At 36.0% G+C, this 18,564-nt stretch overlaps 3 protein-coding genes across 3 annotated transcripts in view; 2 read left to right on the forward strand and 1 right to left on the reverse strand.

The window, feature by feature from the left end:
- LOC127433897 (zinc finger MIZ domain-containing protein 2-like) overlaps positions 1-2,350 on the forward strand; it is a 72,990-nt gene extending 70,640 nt beyond the window's left edge. Inside the window, exon 19 of the mRNA XM_051686214.1 lies at positions 36-2,350. Coding sequence (XP_051542174.1) covers positions 36-143 — 108 coding nt within the window. The 3' untranslated portion in view covers positions 144-2,350. The remainder of the gene's footprint in view (positions 1-35) is intronic.
- Positions 2,351-2,872: 522 nt separating this feature from the next.
- On the forward strand, positions 2,873-11,133 carry LOC127433911 (peptidyl-prolyl cis-trans isomerase-like). The gene is made up of 5 exons (XM_051686252.1): positions 2,873-3,054; positions 8,138-8,168; positions 8,272-8,360; positions 10,052-10,224; positions 10,647-11,133. The coding sequence occupies exons 1-5, from the start codon at positions 2,986-2,988 to the stop codon at positions 10,777-10,779; spliced, it is 495 nt and encodes a 164-aa protein (XP_051542212.1). The 5' UTR covers positions 2,873-2,985; the 3' UTR covers positions 10,780-11,133.
- A 1,123-nt stretch (positions 11,134-12,256) lies between these two features.
- Positions 12,257-17,760, reverse strand: LOC127433953 (RING finger protein 122-like). The gene is made up of 6 exons (XM_051686343.1): positions 17,353-17,760; positions 15,741-15,888; positions 13,439-13,484; positions 12,842-12,883; positions 12,674-12,756; positions 12,257-12,491 (listed from the first exon to the last, which is right to left on the reverse strand). Exons 2-6 carry the CDS (start codon positions 15,848-15,850, stop codon positions 12,377-12,379), a joined length of 396 nt encoding a protein of 131 aa, XP_051542303.1. The 5' UTR covers positions 15,851-15,888; positions 17,353-17,760; the 3' UTR covers positions 12,257-12,376.
- Between the last annotated feature and the right edge of the window lie 804 nt (positions 17,761-18,564).

The raw sequence follows: 18,564 nt of genomic DNA on the forward strand, positions 1-18,564 counted from the left end.
TGTGAATTTTGACTTCCAAATCCTCTGTTTTTCAGCTTCTCCCAGAGCTGACAAACCCAGATGAGTTACTGTCCTACTTGGGACCGCCTGACCTCCCCAACAACAGTAATGATGACCTGCTCTCCCTGTTTGAGAGCAACTGAGCCCGATATTACTCATTCGTCAGCCTACAGCAGCCGTCCAACAGACAGCCTCCCTAACCCCGCACACTCTCAGATCATCTTAGGGAGATTTGGGAAGTGTAACAGATATCTGGTTGCATATTTGCACTGTTTCCTTCTGAGACTGGAATGCAGTGCCTCATGGGAATGTGCAACAAAGATCCTTTTTTTTCCTGTGACAATGTTACTGTTTGTCTGCTTCTCTGAACTGTCAAGATTGTATTGTGAATTTCAGTTCATAAGAGTTCCTTTCTCTCAAATCATTTGTAGAAAGACACCTCATTTCACATCTGACTCGTGGTGTAAATTGCATTGTGTGGGGGCGGGTGGGACGGGGTCCCGATATTGTTTGTTTCTCATTGCAGGTCCTGTTTTAAATCTAAATGAGAAGGGGAATGAACTCTAGGATGTATCAAAAACAACATGGGGGAAGCTAAAGTGTCTCACTTTTGTTGTAACTTGAACTAAATACGATTGAAAAACCGGGTAAACTTTCTAAGGTATGCTGTAAATCACAAACTCGGCTTACCTCAAGAGTTTAAACCTAATTTTCTTAATAAACAGGAAGACTTTTTAGGTTTGTTTTTTTTGCCCAAAGATGACCACAAAGCAAGCACCATGTGATGTAACATGGTTACTTGCAAGATGCCTCGGGTGTAGCCTTTTTAAATATGATAACTGAGGCAATCACAGTTAGCCAGACCTAACTAGCATTAAAAAAGCGCACTATTATATCCTTTTTTTTTTTTACCTTGCCAAGAGGCGGTCAGTTAGAGGCACATGATTCATTGCCAGATTTGCCTACAGCTGCATACAAAAGAAGATGAAGGCAATGAATCAGTTATTTTATGTAACACCCACACATGCACACCACACTTAGTGTATTTTGGCACAAAATCAAACTAATTTTATTCCACACCCTGCTCTCAAAATCTTGTTTGTTTTGTCTTTGTTATTTTTCCCCCTCAATGTTCTTTTTTTAAAAACTGTCTTCCTCCACTGTGGATTTCAATTCACATGGTCTGTGGACTTCTAGGATGCCATTACAAGGAAGGACTAGTTTCCCTGACCAATGTTGGTGCAAACCACACCCTCACTTGTAGATGCATTTCAGTTGCCCTTAAATATGCAAGTGAGAGAGGGCTGTTAAATGGTAGGAAATTAGTTTTCGTCACGAAAATGTGTCCGCAAAAAACTTTGAAACACAACAGAGCACAAGCAGCCCAGTAGCACCTTGTAAACAGGTTAAAAAACACACAAATGCACATGAGGTCCAAACTAGGACGTTTTTCATACAAAAACCTTCCCACAATGACGTTTGTGTTTTGCTTGGACAAATCTGGGTAGGTAGGTAGTTAGCAAGTTGCTAGTGGGTGTCACAACACGAAATAGACTAATGTTTGTAACTGCGCTCATAATTGAGAATGAAAACATTGGGATTCATGTGAAATATGTACAGATATAGTATTATTGTTGCAGATGTGAACTTTCTCTTAACCCCATAATATGGAGGGGGGAAAAAAGATCATTTTAAACACTATGGCAAGAGCTTGTGTCAGATATGCTCTTCATTCCCCGTTTTTCCATTTAACAGTCGTTTTCTCGGCAGAGAAGGCGCGGAGGGGAGATGAGTCTACTGTCGTTTCCTGTCTTGTCTGATTTTATTATTTATCATCGCTCTTTGGGCACTGTTAGCAAAGTGCAGTTTGTGTATTAACAATACAGGGAGCATCAAGAGTTGTTGGATGTGCTTTTGTTCTTTTTTTCGTTTGAAGTAATTTGTGTATTATACAGTTTTATCTTTAATGATATAATAATTGTAATTATAATTATAAAGATAATTGATGGGCCTGTATGCATCTCTCTCTCTCTCTCTCTCTCTATTCTGTGTTAACTAGCAGAGTTTATGAATTTGTTAGAAAGAGAAAAAGAAAATGAATTCTCCATCAAAATCTGTGACCATGATCATGAGAAACTCTTGAGACCAGCATCATGTCACGTCACACTTGTTGATAAAATTGTTTAAAAAAAAAACAAAAACAAAAAAAAAAAAAATGTTTGACTTGTCATGTGTTGGTGGATCTTTAAGTTCTATCAATTGAATTAAACATGTACAATTGAAATCGATTTGTTTTTCTAAATATGTGAAATATTTCCATTATGTTTTCTAAGTAAAGACTTAAGCCCCATTGCGTTTCATTGGCTTTATTTGGCGATGGCAGCAACACCCGCGTCTGCCTTGTGTCGAAACGCGGGTAAACTGCTCCGGGGGCGTGGCCACGGAAAGACGAGCGTTCTGAGGTTTAAAAATAAGGTATTTTGCCACTAGAATACGTTTATTACGGTGTAATCTATTTCAGCTCTGCACAGTTTAGAAAATGTTTAAATCCTAAATTTCACCCTACTAACATTTTTTATCCGTCACGCTCACTGAGTTATCTGCCATAATGGCGAATTCTGTCTGACTACCGCCCTCATGATAGGCGTCACTACCGCGCTGGAGCTCGGTGTACACGCCCACTCAATTTCCTCGTTGCTCATTGGATGAGGTGCAGTGACGCCATATCTCCCTACTCCAATGGGCCAATCAGAGTGTCAATCAAACGCGCTCCCTCTGAACTCTGCAGCTCTGAGGGAGCTTCGGAACCCTGTGGTAATTTATTCATCTCCGCCGCCTCTAATTGGTTAACGCGCACGTCAGTCAGAGGCTCGTAGCCTGCTTGCTTCTAAAGATCCCATTATCTCGCACATCCTGCTGCCCGGTGAGCTGCGGCATTTTGGAATCAGTCGGTGACCGGTTGCGATAACACAAATATTTTTCATCATGGCCAACCCCAAAGTTTTTTTTGACATTACCATCGATGGGAAAAATGCGGGGAGGATTGTTATCGAGGTAGGTTACATAACGTGACTAATTTGCGATGCATTATTTGTGTGATTAATATAAAGCGTAAAATATCTTTAAATGTGTTGATGTACATTTGAAACCATTAAAACCTCTACTGCATGCAGCTTAAATAAAGTAAGTGTCATTTGCATCACTGAGGTTGATGCTAACTAGTTATTCCCGCGCGGAGCTGCAACACTGTGACAGTTTTTGACATTTAAACAATGCTCAGGTGTTACAGTGTTGCCGGTTGTGATTGACAGCCGCTTTCTGTCAATCTTTATAAACAACATCTTGCTGCGTTGTGCCATCATTGACAGGAGATGGCTGGTGACACATGGCAGTTTTACTTGCGGAAAGGCGAGACTGCGTGTTTAGCTGCACACTTCTTCTAAAACAGACGCCATTTTATCACTTATTATTTTTTTATTTTATTTTTTTCATATCACAAGATGCCATTTTGAAAAGGGAGGGGTGTGAACTGGAGTTTAGACGGCCATCAAAACTTGTTCATCAGAATTTCATATCTATCTATTGTTTGTGGTGTAGCTCTTAATTCAAAATAACACCTTAAAATGCGCTTTTAGGCCAGATTTCATCAGTGCATGCCCAGATGCGTTAAAATGAGTGATCTGCACACTTTTTTTTAATCATATGTCTTATAACTGCTTAAAAGCACAATGATTTGGACACTAAATGAATTTATAGGGCGTTAAAAGCAGCATCTGTCCAGTGTCTGGCACCTGACGCTGCAGTTTTGACCTTCGGCTCTTGTTCTCCACGTGCATATCGATGTGAGCAGAGAAATGTGGAACTCGTCGAAATCTAACCTACTTAGTTTGTCTTTAAACGTATTAATAGCTGAAACTGCTTCAAGTATTTTTAGCATTTTAGAAGATAGTTGGGGTCTTAGAGAGAATTGTAATATCTTAAGTCCGTTGTGCAAACTGCTTGATAAGTGCATATACGTGGATAAATGCACAATTACACAGTGGAAAAACACTGGCAGGTTTTTTTTTATTTTTTATTATTGGTTTTGTGTGTGTGTGTGTGTGTGTGTGTGTGTGTGTGTATTTATGTATATACATTAAAATATTTTTATATATATATATCTACACTATATTGCCAATAGTATTCGCTCACCCATCCAAATAACTGAATTCAGGTGTTCCAATCACTTCCATGGCCACAGGTGTATAAAATGAAGCACCTAGGCATGCAGACTGCTTCTACAAACATTTGTGAAAGAATGGGCCGCTCTCAGGAGCTCAGTGAATTCCAGCGTGGTACTGTGATAGAATGCCACCTGTGCAACAAGTCCAGTCGTGAAATTTCCTCACTACTAAATATTCCACAGTCAACTGTCAGTGGTATTATAACAAAGTGGAAGCGATTGGGAATGACAGCAACTCAGCCACGAAGTGGTAGGCCACGTAAAATGACAGAGCGGGGTCAGCGGATGCTGAGGCGCATAGTGCGCAGAGGTCGCCAACTTTCTGCTGAGTCGATCGCTACAGACCTCCAAAGTTCATGTGGCCTTCAGATTAGCTCAAGAACAGTGTGTAGAGAGCTTCATGGAATGGGTTTCCATGGCCGAGCAGCTGCATCCAAGCCATACATCACCAAGTGCAATGCAAAGCGTCGGATGCAGTGGTGTAAAGCACGCCGCCACTGGACTCTAGAGCAGTGGAGACGCGTTCTCTGGAGTGACAAATCACGCTTCTCCATCTGGCAATCTGATGGATGAGTCTGGGTTTGGCGGTTGCCAGGAGAATGGTACTTGTCTGACTGCATTGTGCCAACTGTGAAGTTTGGTGGAGGGGGGATTATGGTGTGGGGTTGTTTTTCAGGAGCTGGGCTTGGCCCCTTAGTTCCAGTGAAAGGAACTGAATGCTTCAGCATACCAAGAGATTTTGGACAATTCCATGCTCCCAACTTTGTGGGAACAGTTTGGGGATGGCCCCTTCCTGTTCCAACATGACTGCGCACCAGTGCACAAAGCAAGGTCCATAAAGACATGGATGAGCGAGTTTGGTGTGGAAGAACTTGACTGGCCTGCACAGAGTCCTGACCTCAACCCGATAGAGCACCTTTGGGATGAATTAGAGCGAAGACTGCGAGCCAGGCCTTCTCATCCAACATCAGTGTCTGACCTCACAAATGCGCTTCTGGAAGAATGGTCAAAAATTCCCATAAACACACTCCTAAACCTTGTGGAAAGCCTTCCCAGAAGAATTGAAGCTGTTATAGCTGCAAAGGGTGGGCTGACGTCATATTAAACCCTATGGATTAAGAATGGGATGTCACTTAAGTTCATATGCGTCTAAAGGCAGATGAGCGAATACTTTTGGCAATATAGTGTGTATATAATATATATAAAATTTTAATGTATATACATAACACACACACGTGTGTGTGTGTGTGTGTGTGTGTGTGTGTGTGTGTGTGTGTGTGTGTATATATATATATATATATATATACACACATATATATATATACGTATATATATATATATATACATCACACATGTATTTATGTATATACATATATATATATATATATATATATATATATATATAATAATTTTTTTTTGGATGAAGTACCAATATCTAGAGATTATGCCAAATGTATACTGTATGTAGTTTCTACACTTTTAAAGGAATATTCCAGATTCAATGCAAGTTAAACTCAATCGACAGCATTTGTAGCATTATGTCGATTTGTTCCTTTTCTTTAAAAAAAGAAAAGAATAAAAAGAGAAATTTGCAGTTTCAGTGAGACACTTACATTGGAAGTGAATGGGGCCAATATTTAAACATTAAAATACTCACTGTTTCAAAAGTGTAGTCACAAGACATAATATGTGTGTTATCATGATTTTAGTGTGATGAAATAGCTTGCTAACCTTTTTTGTGTTATATCCAATCCATGATGACGTAACACTGTAAAATGACTTTACAGCTCAAATAATACAAATTTTTAACAGTATTGTCAGTGGCTTTTATAAAATTTAAAAGCTTCTCATTTCTGCCTTTTTTAACCTTCCAAAAATTTGCCCCATTCACTTCCATGGTAAGTGCCTCACTGTAACTGAACGAGTCAAATATTTTATTTATTTTTGTGGTTATCAATATTATGCCACAATTGCTGTAGATTGAGCTTAAAGGGTTAGTTCACCCAAAAATGAAAATGTATCTTATTATTCACTTACCCTGATGCCATCCCAGATGTGTATGACTTTTTCTTTCTTCAGAACACAAATGAAGATTTTTAGAAGAAGATAGACCTCTGTCAGGTCCTTATAATGGAAGTAAATGGGTGCCAGCACTTTGCCTAAATGACTTTCCAAAAATAATTTAGGCAGCATTAAAATAATCCATGTGACTCCAGTTGATCAATGAATGTCTTCTGAAGTGAATCCATAGGTTCATGTAAGAAACAAGTCAATAATTAATGATTTAAATCGCCGCTTCCATCCAGGGCTCTGATGCTGTTTGAAATGGCCGAACTCTCGTTTGACGTTTGTTCTTCTGTTGTAAATAAGCGCTGCTTTCGAATTCACGTGTGAACGAAAGCAGCGTGATGCGTCAGCTGCTGGCAGGAAGCGTTTTTTAAAAGTTAGTAACATTTTAATTAGTGATTTATTAATTTTTTTACACAAATGTATCGATTTGCTTGAAGACATTCATTGATCGACTGAAGTCACATGGATTACTTTAATGCTGCCTAAATTACTTTTAGATCGTCAAAGTGCTGGCACCCGTGTACTTGCATTATAAGGACTTGACAGAGCTCTATCTTCTAAAAATCTTAATTTGTGTTTTGCTGAAGACAGTCAGTCACACACAGTTTTGTGTGAACTATTCCTTTAACTTGAATTGAACCTGGAATATTCCTTTAATGTTTTAAGTAGAAGCAGACCGATATTTCAGTTTTACCAATAAATTGGTGTAGATAGTTGTTTTTTGGAACTAGGTTTATCACTAAAATCTCTACATGTAGTTGCCATTTTTTGAATCACGGGGGGGATTTGCTATATATAAATCTTTCCTTGTTGACAATATTCTTTTATTGTCCACTTCGGTGCCTATTTTATTAATTTGATTGGATAATCAAGTGTTCTAAATTGAAGTGAGGGCATGCAAAGATAAATGCGACTATGGAAATGTGCATACATCGTCCCTCGAATTTTTATATCTTTAAAATTATATAATAATAATAAAAAACCAAGTGAAATATGCAAAACACTTAATCTAGTGAATATATATATATATATATATATATATATATATATAATTATTAGGCTAGAATAATCTTAATTTGCTAAATACTTTGAGGAGTGTAACTGAGCCTAGTCTGTCATTTCAAAATAAGAGTCCCTTGTGTGTTTCTGTTTAGGTAAGTTAAAAGTCCCACCTTATGCACAATCTTGTTTCTTTTTGTTTTTCTGGTTATTATTGGGATTTGGTAACTGATACCTGCATCTGGATTTTTATTCATTTTTGTACTCGTGTAGCCACTATGTCTGTGCCTGTCATAGTAAGGTAAGACTTGATTTTAAAAACTATCGACCGATTCGTTATTGATATCGGCAAAATCCACTATTGTTCGACCTCTAGTTTTAAGTCGCCTATAGGCAAGAGTATTTTGATGTGTATAGGCTATACAATTTAATGATCACAAATGTGCTCAAATGTATTTAACACAACTGTTACTCAATTCAATAAAACCTATCAAAAACACAGTTTTATTCATTTTATACACTGTTGGTAGAATTTGGAGTTGATACAAAGGAAATACCACCACTGTTAATTGGGCATAGTTATCGGCAAATGAAGATCTCAGAATGGCAAAGTATCGGCTTAGGCAATATCAGTCTATCAGTACTCCGAATTCATTTAAAATAGTTGAGAAATGAAAAAGCTGGGTAAGTTTGAGTTTGCACTACTAAAATTACCAAATATTATTGTTTTGGCTGATATATTAGTCTGTCACTAGTTTATATACAAGCCCTTTGGTTTTTATTTTGAACTTTTTGTTAGTTTATCTGCTTAATTCTCATTTCTTGTTACCCCCTTGATCAAAACAGCTGAGAGCTGATGTTGTACCCAAGACTGCTGGTAGGGATCATTTCCTTGTCAATCTAATTTAATTAGGTTTTCCTGTTAATACAAATGTTTAGACTCTCTTCTCAAGAATTAATAAATGGCTTTGTCTAAACAGAGAACTTCCGTGCGCTGTGCACTGGAGAGAAAGGATTTGGATACAAGGGGTCTGGCTTCCACCGTGTCATTCCAAAATTCATGTGCCAGGTAAGCTCTGTACAGGCTATTCTTTTTTTTTCTTTTTTTTTTTTTTTTACCAAAATTGACACCATTTACTTTCTTAATACTTGATCTGGTCTTTTTGTGAATGGTTCATGTGTGCACATTATTCCAAAGAAACATTTTTGTAATCTTTAAGCAAAATGGAATAATTTGCATCGCCTCAACTACTTTCATTATTGGTTTTTGTCACCAAGCCCTATTATTATTATTATTTTTATTTTTGTAACCCCTCCCCTCCAACTATATGAAGTATGGAACTAGAACAATGAATCAAGTATTTGAATCAGAGTTTTGTTCATTTTGAATTCTAGACATGTGACATTTAGCAAAATTAAAGATTTTGTGGCGTATTTTATAAATTTGTATTTTAAACGGCAGATTTTTTTGTTTGTTTGTTTGTTTTAGAGGTGGAATTGGCTGTAAATATCCAGATTATACAATTTGATATTAACATGAACTACAGTTAACAAAAACTTTACTGCATATATTAATCTTGTCCAATGTTAATCCCTTTATACTAATACTTGTGAAGTTGTATACACTTAACATTAGTTAATGCATTATGAATTAATCATGAACAATATTTATGAATGACCACGGGTAAATAATTACTTAATGTTGTCCTCCTGTACGTTGGACCACACCAAGGAATTCTGGTAGTTCTGTGATTGGCCAGAATGCCAGGTCTGACTACTCTGATAACCTCTACATTTCCCTGTGGAACAGAGAAAAGCTTGACCTTTGGCTTAGTTTGTTTTTCCGATTTGTCTTTGGAGTGTTGAATTTCTTAATCTGGAAATTTTAACGTGTAATTTTAAAATCTGCATGTTTAAAGCTAATTCCACAAAAAAATTCAAAACGAATAAATCTGCTGTTTAAAGGAGTCATGATATGAAAATTAAGATTGTCCTTGATCTTTTTACATAGAAGAGATCATTGTACTATAAAAACTTACTGTAAGTTTCAGAACTCAAAACTTCCTCACTCCAAAAAGAGCATTTGTTGAAACCAAGTTGCCAAAACGACTCATTTGCTACTTCCTCCACATTGTGATGTCACACTGTGGTGGACGTTTGCATCTGATCGCCTCCACAACAACACATCAAAGACTACTTTACGTTTTAATCACTTCCGTAGCCCGCCCAGTAGGGGTGAGCAGTGAGATGGCAAGTAGAGAGCAGGTCAAACAAGAGCAGAGAGAGCCAATAATAACAATGGGTGTTTACTGTCAAGTCTTAAAGGAGAAGCAGCACCAAAACTGAGCGTTTCTGACAGAGGCTCAGAATGAGGGTTGAAAATGATCATGTTTTACAAATGATTTTTGTTTTTGTTTTTTGTGCAAAACATTTAACTAATATTATAAGTGAACCTAAAGGAAAATATTGAAACAAAAGGCATGTCATGACCCCTTTTAAAAATTGTTACATTTAGAATTTTAAATGAACACAATTCAATAACTAGTCATCGTACTTTATTCATAATCGAGAGGTGGTGTCCACAATCCAATGAATTTCCAAAGGATTAAATCAAGACCCAACCTTCTCTCTCATAGAATAATCAGTTTCACTTGGAAATGTCACTTTTCAGACAAAAGATGGATCGCGAATGCTGTTTCGTGTAGACTTTAATGCAAGGATATAAAGGTTCACACAATGTTTCTTTCTCTTGTGATGCAGGGTGGTGACTTCACCAACCACAATGGAACTGGTGGAAAGTCCATCTATGGGAACAAGTTTGCGGATGAGAACTTCACCCTGAAGCATGAAGGGATGGGGACCCTCTCTATGGCCAACTCTGGACCCAACACCAACGGCTCTCAGTTCTTCATCTGTACCGCTGATACCCCTTGGTAAAGGGCTTTGTGACTTATATTTGAGTAATGTGAAGGGACAGCTTGAATAGAATAGTCAGAGAATGGTCTGGGAATATCAGAATTCCTTATATTAAAAGATCTGTAAGAGTAATATAGATTTTTCTAATATACAAGTTTCACTCTTCTCAAATATTTCATTGGCTAAATGTGTATACTGTACAGAGACAACTCTAAACAAGCCATTTGTAGGTCAATTCCCCTTAAAAAAAAAAAAAAAAAAAGGGTAAACATTGTTCAACATTACTGACAAGCATCCTGACCAGAAGCTTGTTTGAAAGCATATCATTTATGCATTTTTTTCTTTTTTCTTTTTCTTTTTTTATACACAGTTCAACTTTAAAGTGTTGTTCAGTTTTCATAAAGCATAACATAGTTCCATATGCTGTCACAATTTACAGGCTTGATGGCAAACACGTTGTGTTCGGCAAAGTTGTACAAGGACTAGAAGTGCTCAATGCCATCGAGAGCAAAGGCAGCAGAAATGGCAAGTGCTCTGCGACGATCCTGATTGCTGATTGTGGCCAACTTTAATTCTTGCCCTCACGTCCCCTGCCCCAGTCATGCACATTCCTTAATAGAGAGGTTCCTTTTTGTTTTTTTTTTTATTGCCATTCTTATCCTGAATGATATGCTTATTCCATGTACCTTTGTCCTGTTTTATGTATTCTGATGATGGTTCCCAGGACTCTTAATGTGTTAAAACATGGATTAAAGATGGATTAAGATTCCTTTCAATAAGTTTGTGTTCTTTCTTCACCTTTAGAAAGGACAACTTGGTTCATTTGTTGTTAAAGAAATATTTTGGTTATAATTTGTGCTATTATGTTTTTGTAACCTATAAAACGTTCACAAGGAGGCCAGTAAAGTCTTGATTTGGTTCCAAAATGGCAGCGTTTTGTTGCAATTCTTTCTAATGACCAGCAGGTTGTGCCCTTTACTGTCATTTAAGTATAGTGTACTAAAAAATAAATGGGCTACCTTCAGATGTGAAAATGAGCTCGTCACATTATTTTATTTTTTTAAATATCACAATCATACATTTTGGCAGTCCGGTCAAGGGAGCCAAAAAAGAGATGTACTTCCACTTTGATACTTGTGATTCATTCACATTGGAAATCATACAGTACCCAGTACAGTGTGCTCTGTTGGATACTGCACTTACTGGCAAGCCTAGTAGGTTATTATGTGCATATAGACCATTTGCATACTGTATATGGTTTACATGCTACGTACTGTAGAAATAGTATGTTGGGATGCTGTTTCGAACACAGCCAAAAATAATTTTGAATTAATTGGATCCCCTCCTCAAGTGAACAACCTGTTTCCAAGTAGAAGTTGTAGAATAAAGTGATAGTTCACCCAAAAATGTAAATGTCTTGTTTACTTGCCACCATGCCAGATAAATATTTAAATCCTTTTTTACTATAAATTCTCCTCCTTGCCCAGTAGGTGGCGATATGCATAAAGAATGTGAATTGCTAAAAGCAAAAGGAGGATGTGAAAGAGGTTGACTTATGTATGACTTCAAAATGTATCTGTTTCTCACACACACTTATCATATCGCTTCTGAAGACATGGATCTATCCACTGGAGTCATATAGATTACTTTTGTGCTGCCTTTATATGCTTTTTGGACCTTCAAAGTTTTGGGTCACTATCCACTTGCATTAAATGGACCTACAGAGCTGAAATATTCTTCTAAAAATCTTCATTTGTGTTCAGGAGAAGAAAGTCATACACATCTGGGATGGCATGAGGGTGAGTAAATAATGAGAGAACTTTCTTTTTTTGGGGTGAACTATTCCTTTAATTCAGGATTAAATTAGATTTTCAGATTAAACCAATCTGATAGGATCAAGTAACAACTAAATCTATGCATTATGCAAATTGCAAATTATTGCAATTCATTTGGGAGATTTGGTGACTGCTCTGCCTCAAACCCTACCCACTTTAATAAACTTAACTTTTAAAGACTATAATACTAGGAAATTAAAAGAGACTCACAAAATGGTATGTAAACATTCTGATTTTAATCCAGATTTACAAAACACTCCAAACATGATCATTTACAACAATACTGCTTTCAAATAAAAGTCATTTGTTTGGCTTGTACACATTTTTTGGAAACTTAAAGCAATTCATCAAGCAGGTTTCCGGGACTCTGTTTTTGACCCGGAGCGGCACTGATGGGAATGTTACACATGGGACAAGCACATCTCACTTCAAGCCACTTCACCAGACACCTGCAGAACCAGTAAGTACGTTACATTGTGAACCTAGAAACATTTACCAGGTAACCTAAAAGTAGTCTGGGTGTTACATTCAAATATATCTGTTACAAAGCACAGTTGGACAGTGTTCTAAATGCATATAATTCTGAATGGACTTTTCTTCAATGGTGTTAGCATGATAATGGGGGAATTACCTTTTGTGGAATGCATGTTGGCATGGCAACACCCCAAGCTCGTCTTTTGTCCTGAAATCCTCTAAGCAAACTGCACATGTTAGCTGAAAGAGAGAATGTTTCATGGCCTTTTTTAAACCATTACAAACATAATAAAGACAATAAGCAGTACCAAAAAAATATGTTTACCCCATGCCCATGTAACTGTGTTGATTCGTCTTTGAATAGAACCTGTAATGTAAACATACATTAAAACTGTCCTGGTTATAAGGCCAAAAACATACTTTACACAAGTGCACGTACGCAGATGTGAGTACTTGGCCAACACGCAGCCCAGTTGAACATGCTTAACGCGCTTTCTTGCGTTACTGTGGTGTAACAAACCTCAGTACTCAATGGGGTGATATAGAGTAAGCAGTGCAATTAAACTGGATGTTATTATTCAGGTAAGCTGCTATACATATATTGAGTTTTCCTTATTTGCTCTGCAATATTCTGTTTAAACTGTTGCTTTGTCATGACAGTAGTTGACTTGAAAGAGAAAACTCACCGTAGAAGCAGACAGTTCACACTAATGTCCAATACAGCACCCCTTGTGGCAATGTTGAGAATGCAACGCGTACTTGCGTCGCATTATGAATTGTGGATCGCAAAAACACTATTTGAGCTTGCGTAGCTAAAAGCGTCTGCGTTCAAATACTTGCGTTGAGTATGTTTCAGCCTTAAAGATAAGATACAGTCTATTTATGCAACAATCTCTTGTTACTGACATATAAACAAACATACCATTGTGTAACCAGCTCTCTCATTTCGAGCCTGATGTCTCAGTTTACTGCAATGAGAAAACAGCAACAAATTAAAAACTACATTATGTGTTGTGATTATTTGGTGTAATGTGGGTAAAATATTCTGAATAGTAGTCAGATCAAGATTTGTACATTTTCCGAAGAAAATTTCAGCGCAGAAGTTGTTGCCACAATGCTTGGGAGCCTGCCAGGGTGATGCTAAGTGTCTGCTAAGGAGTTTTGAGTGGTTTTCAGCATGTTGCTATGTGGTTTCTAGGGTGTTATTGGTTATTGCTTACTGGCTCTATGATAATTTGGTCCCTTGATATGACTTGGTTGAGTTGGTTCCCTCTTTCAAAGTATGTCTATGGGATTTTTTTGTTTTATTATATGTTCTTTGTCTGTAGTACAAACTGTGTGGGACAAATTATGCCCCAAAGTTTAATATATTGGGTTAAAAGTTTGTTCAAATACTTAAAATAATGTTCCGTGTTCAATACAAGTTAAGCTCAATCGAGCATTTGTGGCATAATGTTGATTACCACAAAAAGACTCATCCCTCCTTTTCTATAAAAAAAGCAAAAATCGATGTTACAGTGAGGCTCTTACAATGGAAGTGAATGGGGCCAATTTTTGGAGGGTTTAAACAGAAATGTGACGCTTATAATTTTATAAAAGCACTTAAATTAATTCTTCTGTTCAAACTTGTGTATTATTTGAGCTGTAAAGTTGTCAAAATTGTCATTTTTACAGTTGTTTTAGGGTTTGTTGACTACGTCATGGAAACAAAGTTGTAAATTTGTCTATAACTTTACACAGAAAAGGTTTATATGTGATTTTATCACACCAAAATCATGTTTACACACATATCATTTATGTCTTGTGGTTATTCTTCTGAAAAAGTGAGTATTTTTACATAAAAAACTGACCCCCATTGACTTCCATTGTAAGTGCCTCACTGTAAACTCGATTTTTGCTTCTTTTTTTTTTTTTAAGAAAATGAGAAAGTAGTCTAAATTCATTTTTTGTAATAGTAATAGTGATTCTTGCCTTAATAACAACTAATAATCATCTCTGTGTTTGGTTTCTTGCATATTTATTGTCTGTGAACACTATTTGATCTTAATACCCTACAATTTAATGAGTAATTTAATGGTTAGACCCATGGACATCTATAAAACAAAGTTGTATCTTTTTTCATTTACTCACCCTCATGCCATCCCCAGATGTGTATGACTTTCTTTAATCTACAGAACACAAATAATTTTTTTAGAAGAATATTTCAGCTCTGTAGGTCCATACAATACAAGTGAATGGTGTCCAGAACTTTGAAGGTCCATAAAGCACATAAAGGCAGCATAAAAGTAATCCATAAGACTCCAGTAGTTTAATCCATGTCTTCTGAAGCGATATGATATGTGTGGGTGAGAAACAGATCAATATTTAAGTCCTTTTTTACTATAAATCTCCACTTTCACATTCTTCTTCTTTTGTTTTTGGCGATTCACATTCTTCGTGCATATCGCCACCAACTGAGCAGGGAAGACAATTTATTTAAAAAAGGACTTAAATATTGATCTGTTTCTCACCTACACCTATCATATCACTTCTGAAGACATGGATTAAACCACTGGAGTCGTATGGATTACTTTTATGCTGCCTTGATGGACCTTCAAAATTCTGGTCACCATTCACTTGCATTGTATGGACCTACAGAGATGAAATATTCTTCTAATAATCGTTGATTGTGTGTCAGCAGAAGAGAGAAAGTCATACACATCTGGGATGGCAAGAGGGCGAGTAAATGATGAGATAATTTTCAGTTTTGCGTGAACTATTACTTTAATCCATTGTCTGGAAGTGGTTGTCATTGCAAAAAAAAAAAAACATGCTAAATAGCAACTAATATTTATTATAGATTGTACATATTATCTTTGCATTCACTGGATTGGCATCTCCTTTGAAAACAAAACAGACCTTTATAACTCACAAATAGACAATAGCTGTGCTGTGTAGTATGTTTCTAAACAAAACGTGGAGAGGGAGGGTTTGTAGCACTCAACGTTTGAGATTACATTAGCCGAAAGCCTTTAGTCAGAAATAGCATTGTGAACAAAAAGCGCAGAGATAAAATCTAGACCTGAATTGTTTGAGTTAGGAAGTGCATGAGGCCAGAGGAAGTCCTTTTTGCTCTGCATCTGTCAGTCTGTCAGAGGTAGTGTTATTTGTGATTGTTCTGTTAAACTGCTAATGACATGGTCACAGCATTCAGTTAATCAAGTTAATAAGACATTCACACTTACCTTATAAAGAAGCAGCAGAATATGAGACTTAAGACGAACACAAATATCCCAGTGCCAAAGATGACGACATAAATGTTCAGTGGCAGTTCTTGAGAGGTCACTGGAGGCATAGTGATTTAAATATGAATCATCTCAAAATGAAGGTGCCCTGAAAGAGACACATGAAACCGAAGGACTGGTCAGAAATACACTGTAAAAAAAAACTTAATATACCAACTTTCTGCGACTATAAAAATCTGCTTCCACTGTAAAATTTAGATTTGTACACTGTAGTAACAACAGAAGGTCGAATAATGACTTAAAGTTGATCAAGACTGGCCCTTCCAGACGAAATAAATAATACACATGTAGAGACACAAACACAAAACACCATCAGGGTAACATGTGACTAAAATAATGCAATAAACATTAACTAAACTACATAAAATATAACACAGAACAACCCAATGTACATAACTGATATAAAAAATAAGAAGAAACAACTATTTCCATAAAACATACTGAAATATGATGGGTTAAACAGGGACTTCTGATAACATAAAATCTGTTTTGATGTAATTTTAACAATAGTTTACTGTAAAAGTACATGTATTCTCTTGTTAAATACAATATACATTTTTATTAGTTATATATGCAGTAAAATATTGTTTACCATCAAATGTTTTCTTTTTTTACAATATTTTACAATAAAATTACATACTGTCTTTCTGGATTTTTTTTTTTTTAACCATATATGTTAAAGTTACTACCTATTGAAGTTTTTTTACTGTCGCATTTTTACATTTGTTTTCAGTTTATGGATGATTAATGTGATTATTTTTAGTGAGGTAAACCTAGTTTCACAAAACGAACTTCAACAAACTCATGGGAAACACTGAGTTAACTTTAGTCCCGAAGAAAATATATACTTTAACTTATACTTAACTTTGAAAAAGCTCTTTCACGACTTTGTAGAGCAGACAGTGTTAGGTGTAATGCATTACTAAGTAATTAATTAATGTAATTACATTACTTTTTCATTTAAAAAAGTAAAGTAAGGGATTACTCTTAATTTTTCAGTAATTTAATTACAGTTACTTCTGATGTAATTGTGTTAAATACTGTATAGACTATAGAACAATTCTATATAAAACAACAGTGAATTTAAAATCAAAATTTAACATCTAATGTTAAAATGTATGTTTTGTAATTTAACACTGCCCCTTTAAATTCTTTGTCCAGTTCATGAATAATGTATTTGATTTTATATGATTTATTTGAAAGAATTAAAAGAACAATTTCATGTCTATCCTTGTATTTTTCATCTGGTCGAGGTTAATCAGGGTTTTAGAAAGTAATTAGTAATAAGTAATGCAGTTACTTTTCAGACAGAGTGATTAGTACAGTAATCTAATTACACTGTAGAAGATGTAATTAGTAGTTAGTAATTAATTACTTTTTTAGAGTAACTTACCCAACACTGAGAGCAGATAAATAAAATACCTTACTGCTTTGCCAAAATTAGAATAGCCTAATAATAATAAATATACAACAATAAAGAAACGTAATGAGATCTGAAAGATAAAAACACAAATATTCAGAATGAGACAACGATTAAATGAGATAATCTCACCATTGTCAACGGCTTGTTGATAGGCTCAGTGTTTATTCTTCATAATCAGATGATTTATTTGTTATTGAATCTAAATAATGTTTCGTTTGGGCTTCGTCTCCCCCCAAAACGTATTTTCAAAGTGTTTGTTGCAGCAATGAGTCACTGATTAACGGAATAACTGTCTGTTCACGTGCTAAAATGATCCTTCACTAAAAGGTGTTTTACTTCTTTTTATCACAATATGACTCGATCAATATCACTCACGGCACAACCTTTCAAAGACTTCAAATCACCGACTGTTAACCTATGACTTATATCGACAATGTAAAAGTAAAATGTTAATAAAATCCCGTCTTGATCATGGAGATAGGATGATGTAAGGGACCACAGACAATGGCAAATATTTTCAATGCATTAGATATTTCGAAAAGCCCCGCCCACACATCAAGGGGCGTGGCCGACAGCATCAGACGGTCCACTGATGATAGACCTTTTTCACAGACTGTGATGACGCGTTTCCGCCTTATTTATCAGCGTAAATCGCGCATTTTTTTTAACATTATAATTTTTTTTAAATATTGAGTGTAAATGTAAAACATTATGCTTTGTGTTATATTACCCTGGAATTAGTTTTAAAAATGAATTAATTAATTACCACAGCTGCGAGGGGTTTTCTATTACAGCTGCTGAGAGAGTGACATTAAATTTGGCATCTTCTCCCATCTGACTGTCTTAATCCACAGCTCTCTATTTTTTTACTCGTCTGGAAATTCATTCAAAAGTAATAGTGGATTTTTTTCTTTCGGTCTTGGAGCAAATGGGTAAGTGAAAATAACATTTGCTGTGATCTCCCATTCACCGCTGTGGAAGTTTAACCTGCAAAAGTTTACTTCCGCATTCCAAAACCCGGAGTGTGAAAAAGGTCTGTTCAGTGATTCATTAAGAAGCAAGTAAACACCCATATCTATCACCAAGATTTCAGGTTGTCCTATTGTTGTTTATTTATTTATTTATTTTTTAAAATACATATTTAGTTTCTTTTCAGTGTTATCCAATCCAAACTTTCAAGTTTTAAATATGTAATATATTACAGGTTTTTACTTGTATTTATTTATTTTTTATAAATTTTTCTGACATACAGTAACTGCATTTATCAGGCTTACTGAATCATTCAAACTAAGTAATTTTAAAATGAAGGGCATGATTAGACAAACATTCCCAGATCTGAAA

Source organism: Myxocyprinus asiaticus, chromosome 43, assembly GCF_019703515.2.
Source record: "Myxocyprinus asiaticus isolate MX2 ecotype Aquarium Trade chromosome 43, UBuf_Myxa_2, whole genome shotgun sequence".
NCBI lineage: Eukaryota > Metazoa > Chordata > Actinopteri > Cypriniformes > Catostomidae > Myxocyprinus > Myxocyprinus asiaticus.

Excerpts from the sequence above, each read along its gene's own strand:
- LOC127433911 (XM_051686252.1), top strand. The coding sequence starts at position 2,986 with ATGGCCAACCCCAAAGTTTTTTTTGACATTACCATCGATGGGAAAAAT. Across the intron at positions 8,169-8,271 it reads TGTTGTACCCAAGACTGCTG|AGAACTTCCGTGCGCTGTGC; the intron begins GTAGGGATCATT and ends TTGTCTAAACAG. Across the intron at positions 10,225-10,646 it reads TGTACCGCTGATACCCCTTG|GCTTGATGGCAAACACGTTG; the intron begins GTAAAGGGCTTT and ends CACAATTTACAG.
- LOC127433953 (XM_051686343.1), bottom strand. The coding sequence starts at position 15,850 with ATGCCTCCAGTGACCTCTCAAGAACTGCCACTGAACATTTATGTCGTC. Across the intron at positions 12,757-12,841 it reads CACAGTTACATGGGCATGGG|CTAACATGTGCAGTTTGCTT; the intron begins GTAAACATATTT and ends TCTCTCTTTCAG. Across the intron at positions 12,492-12,673 it reads CAACATGCATTCCACAAAAG|GTGTCTGGTGAAGTGGCTTG; the intron begins GTAATTCCCCCA and ends CTGGTTCTGCAG.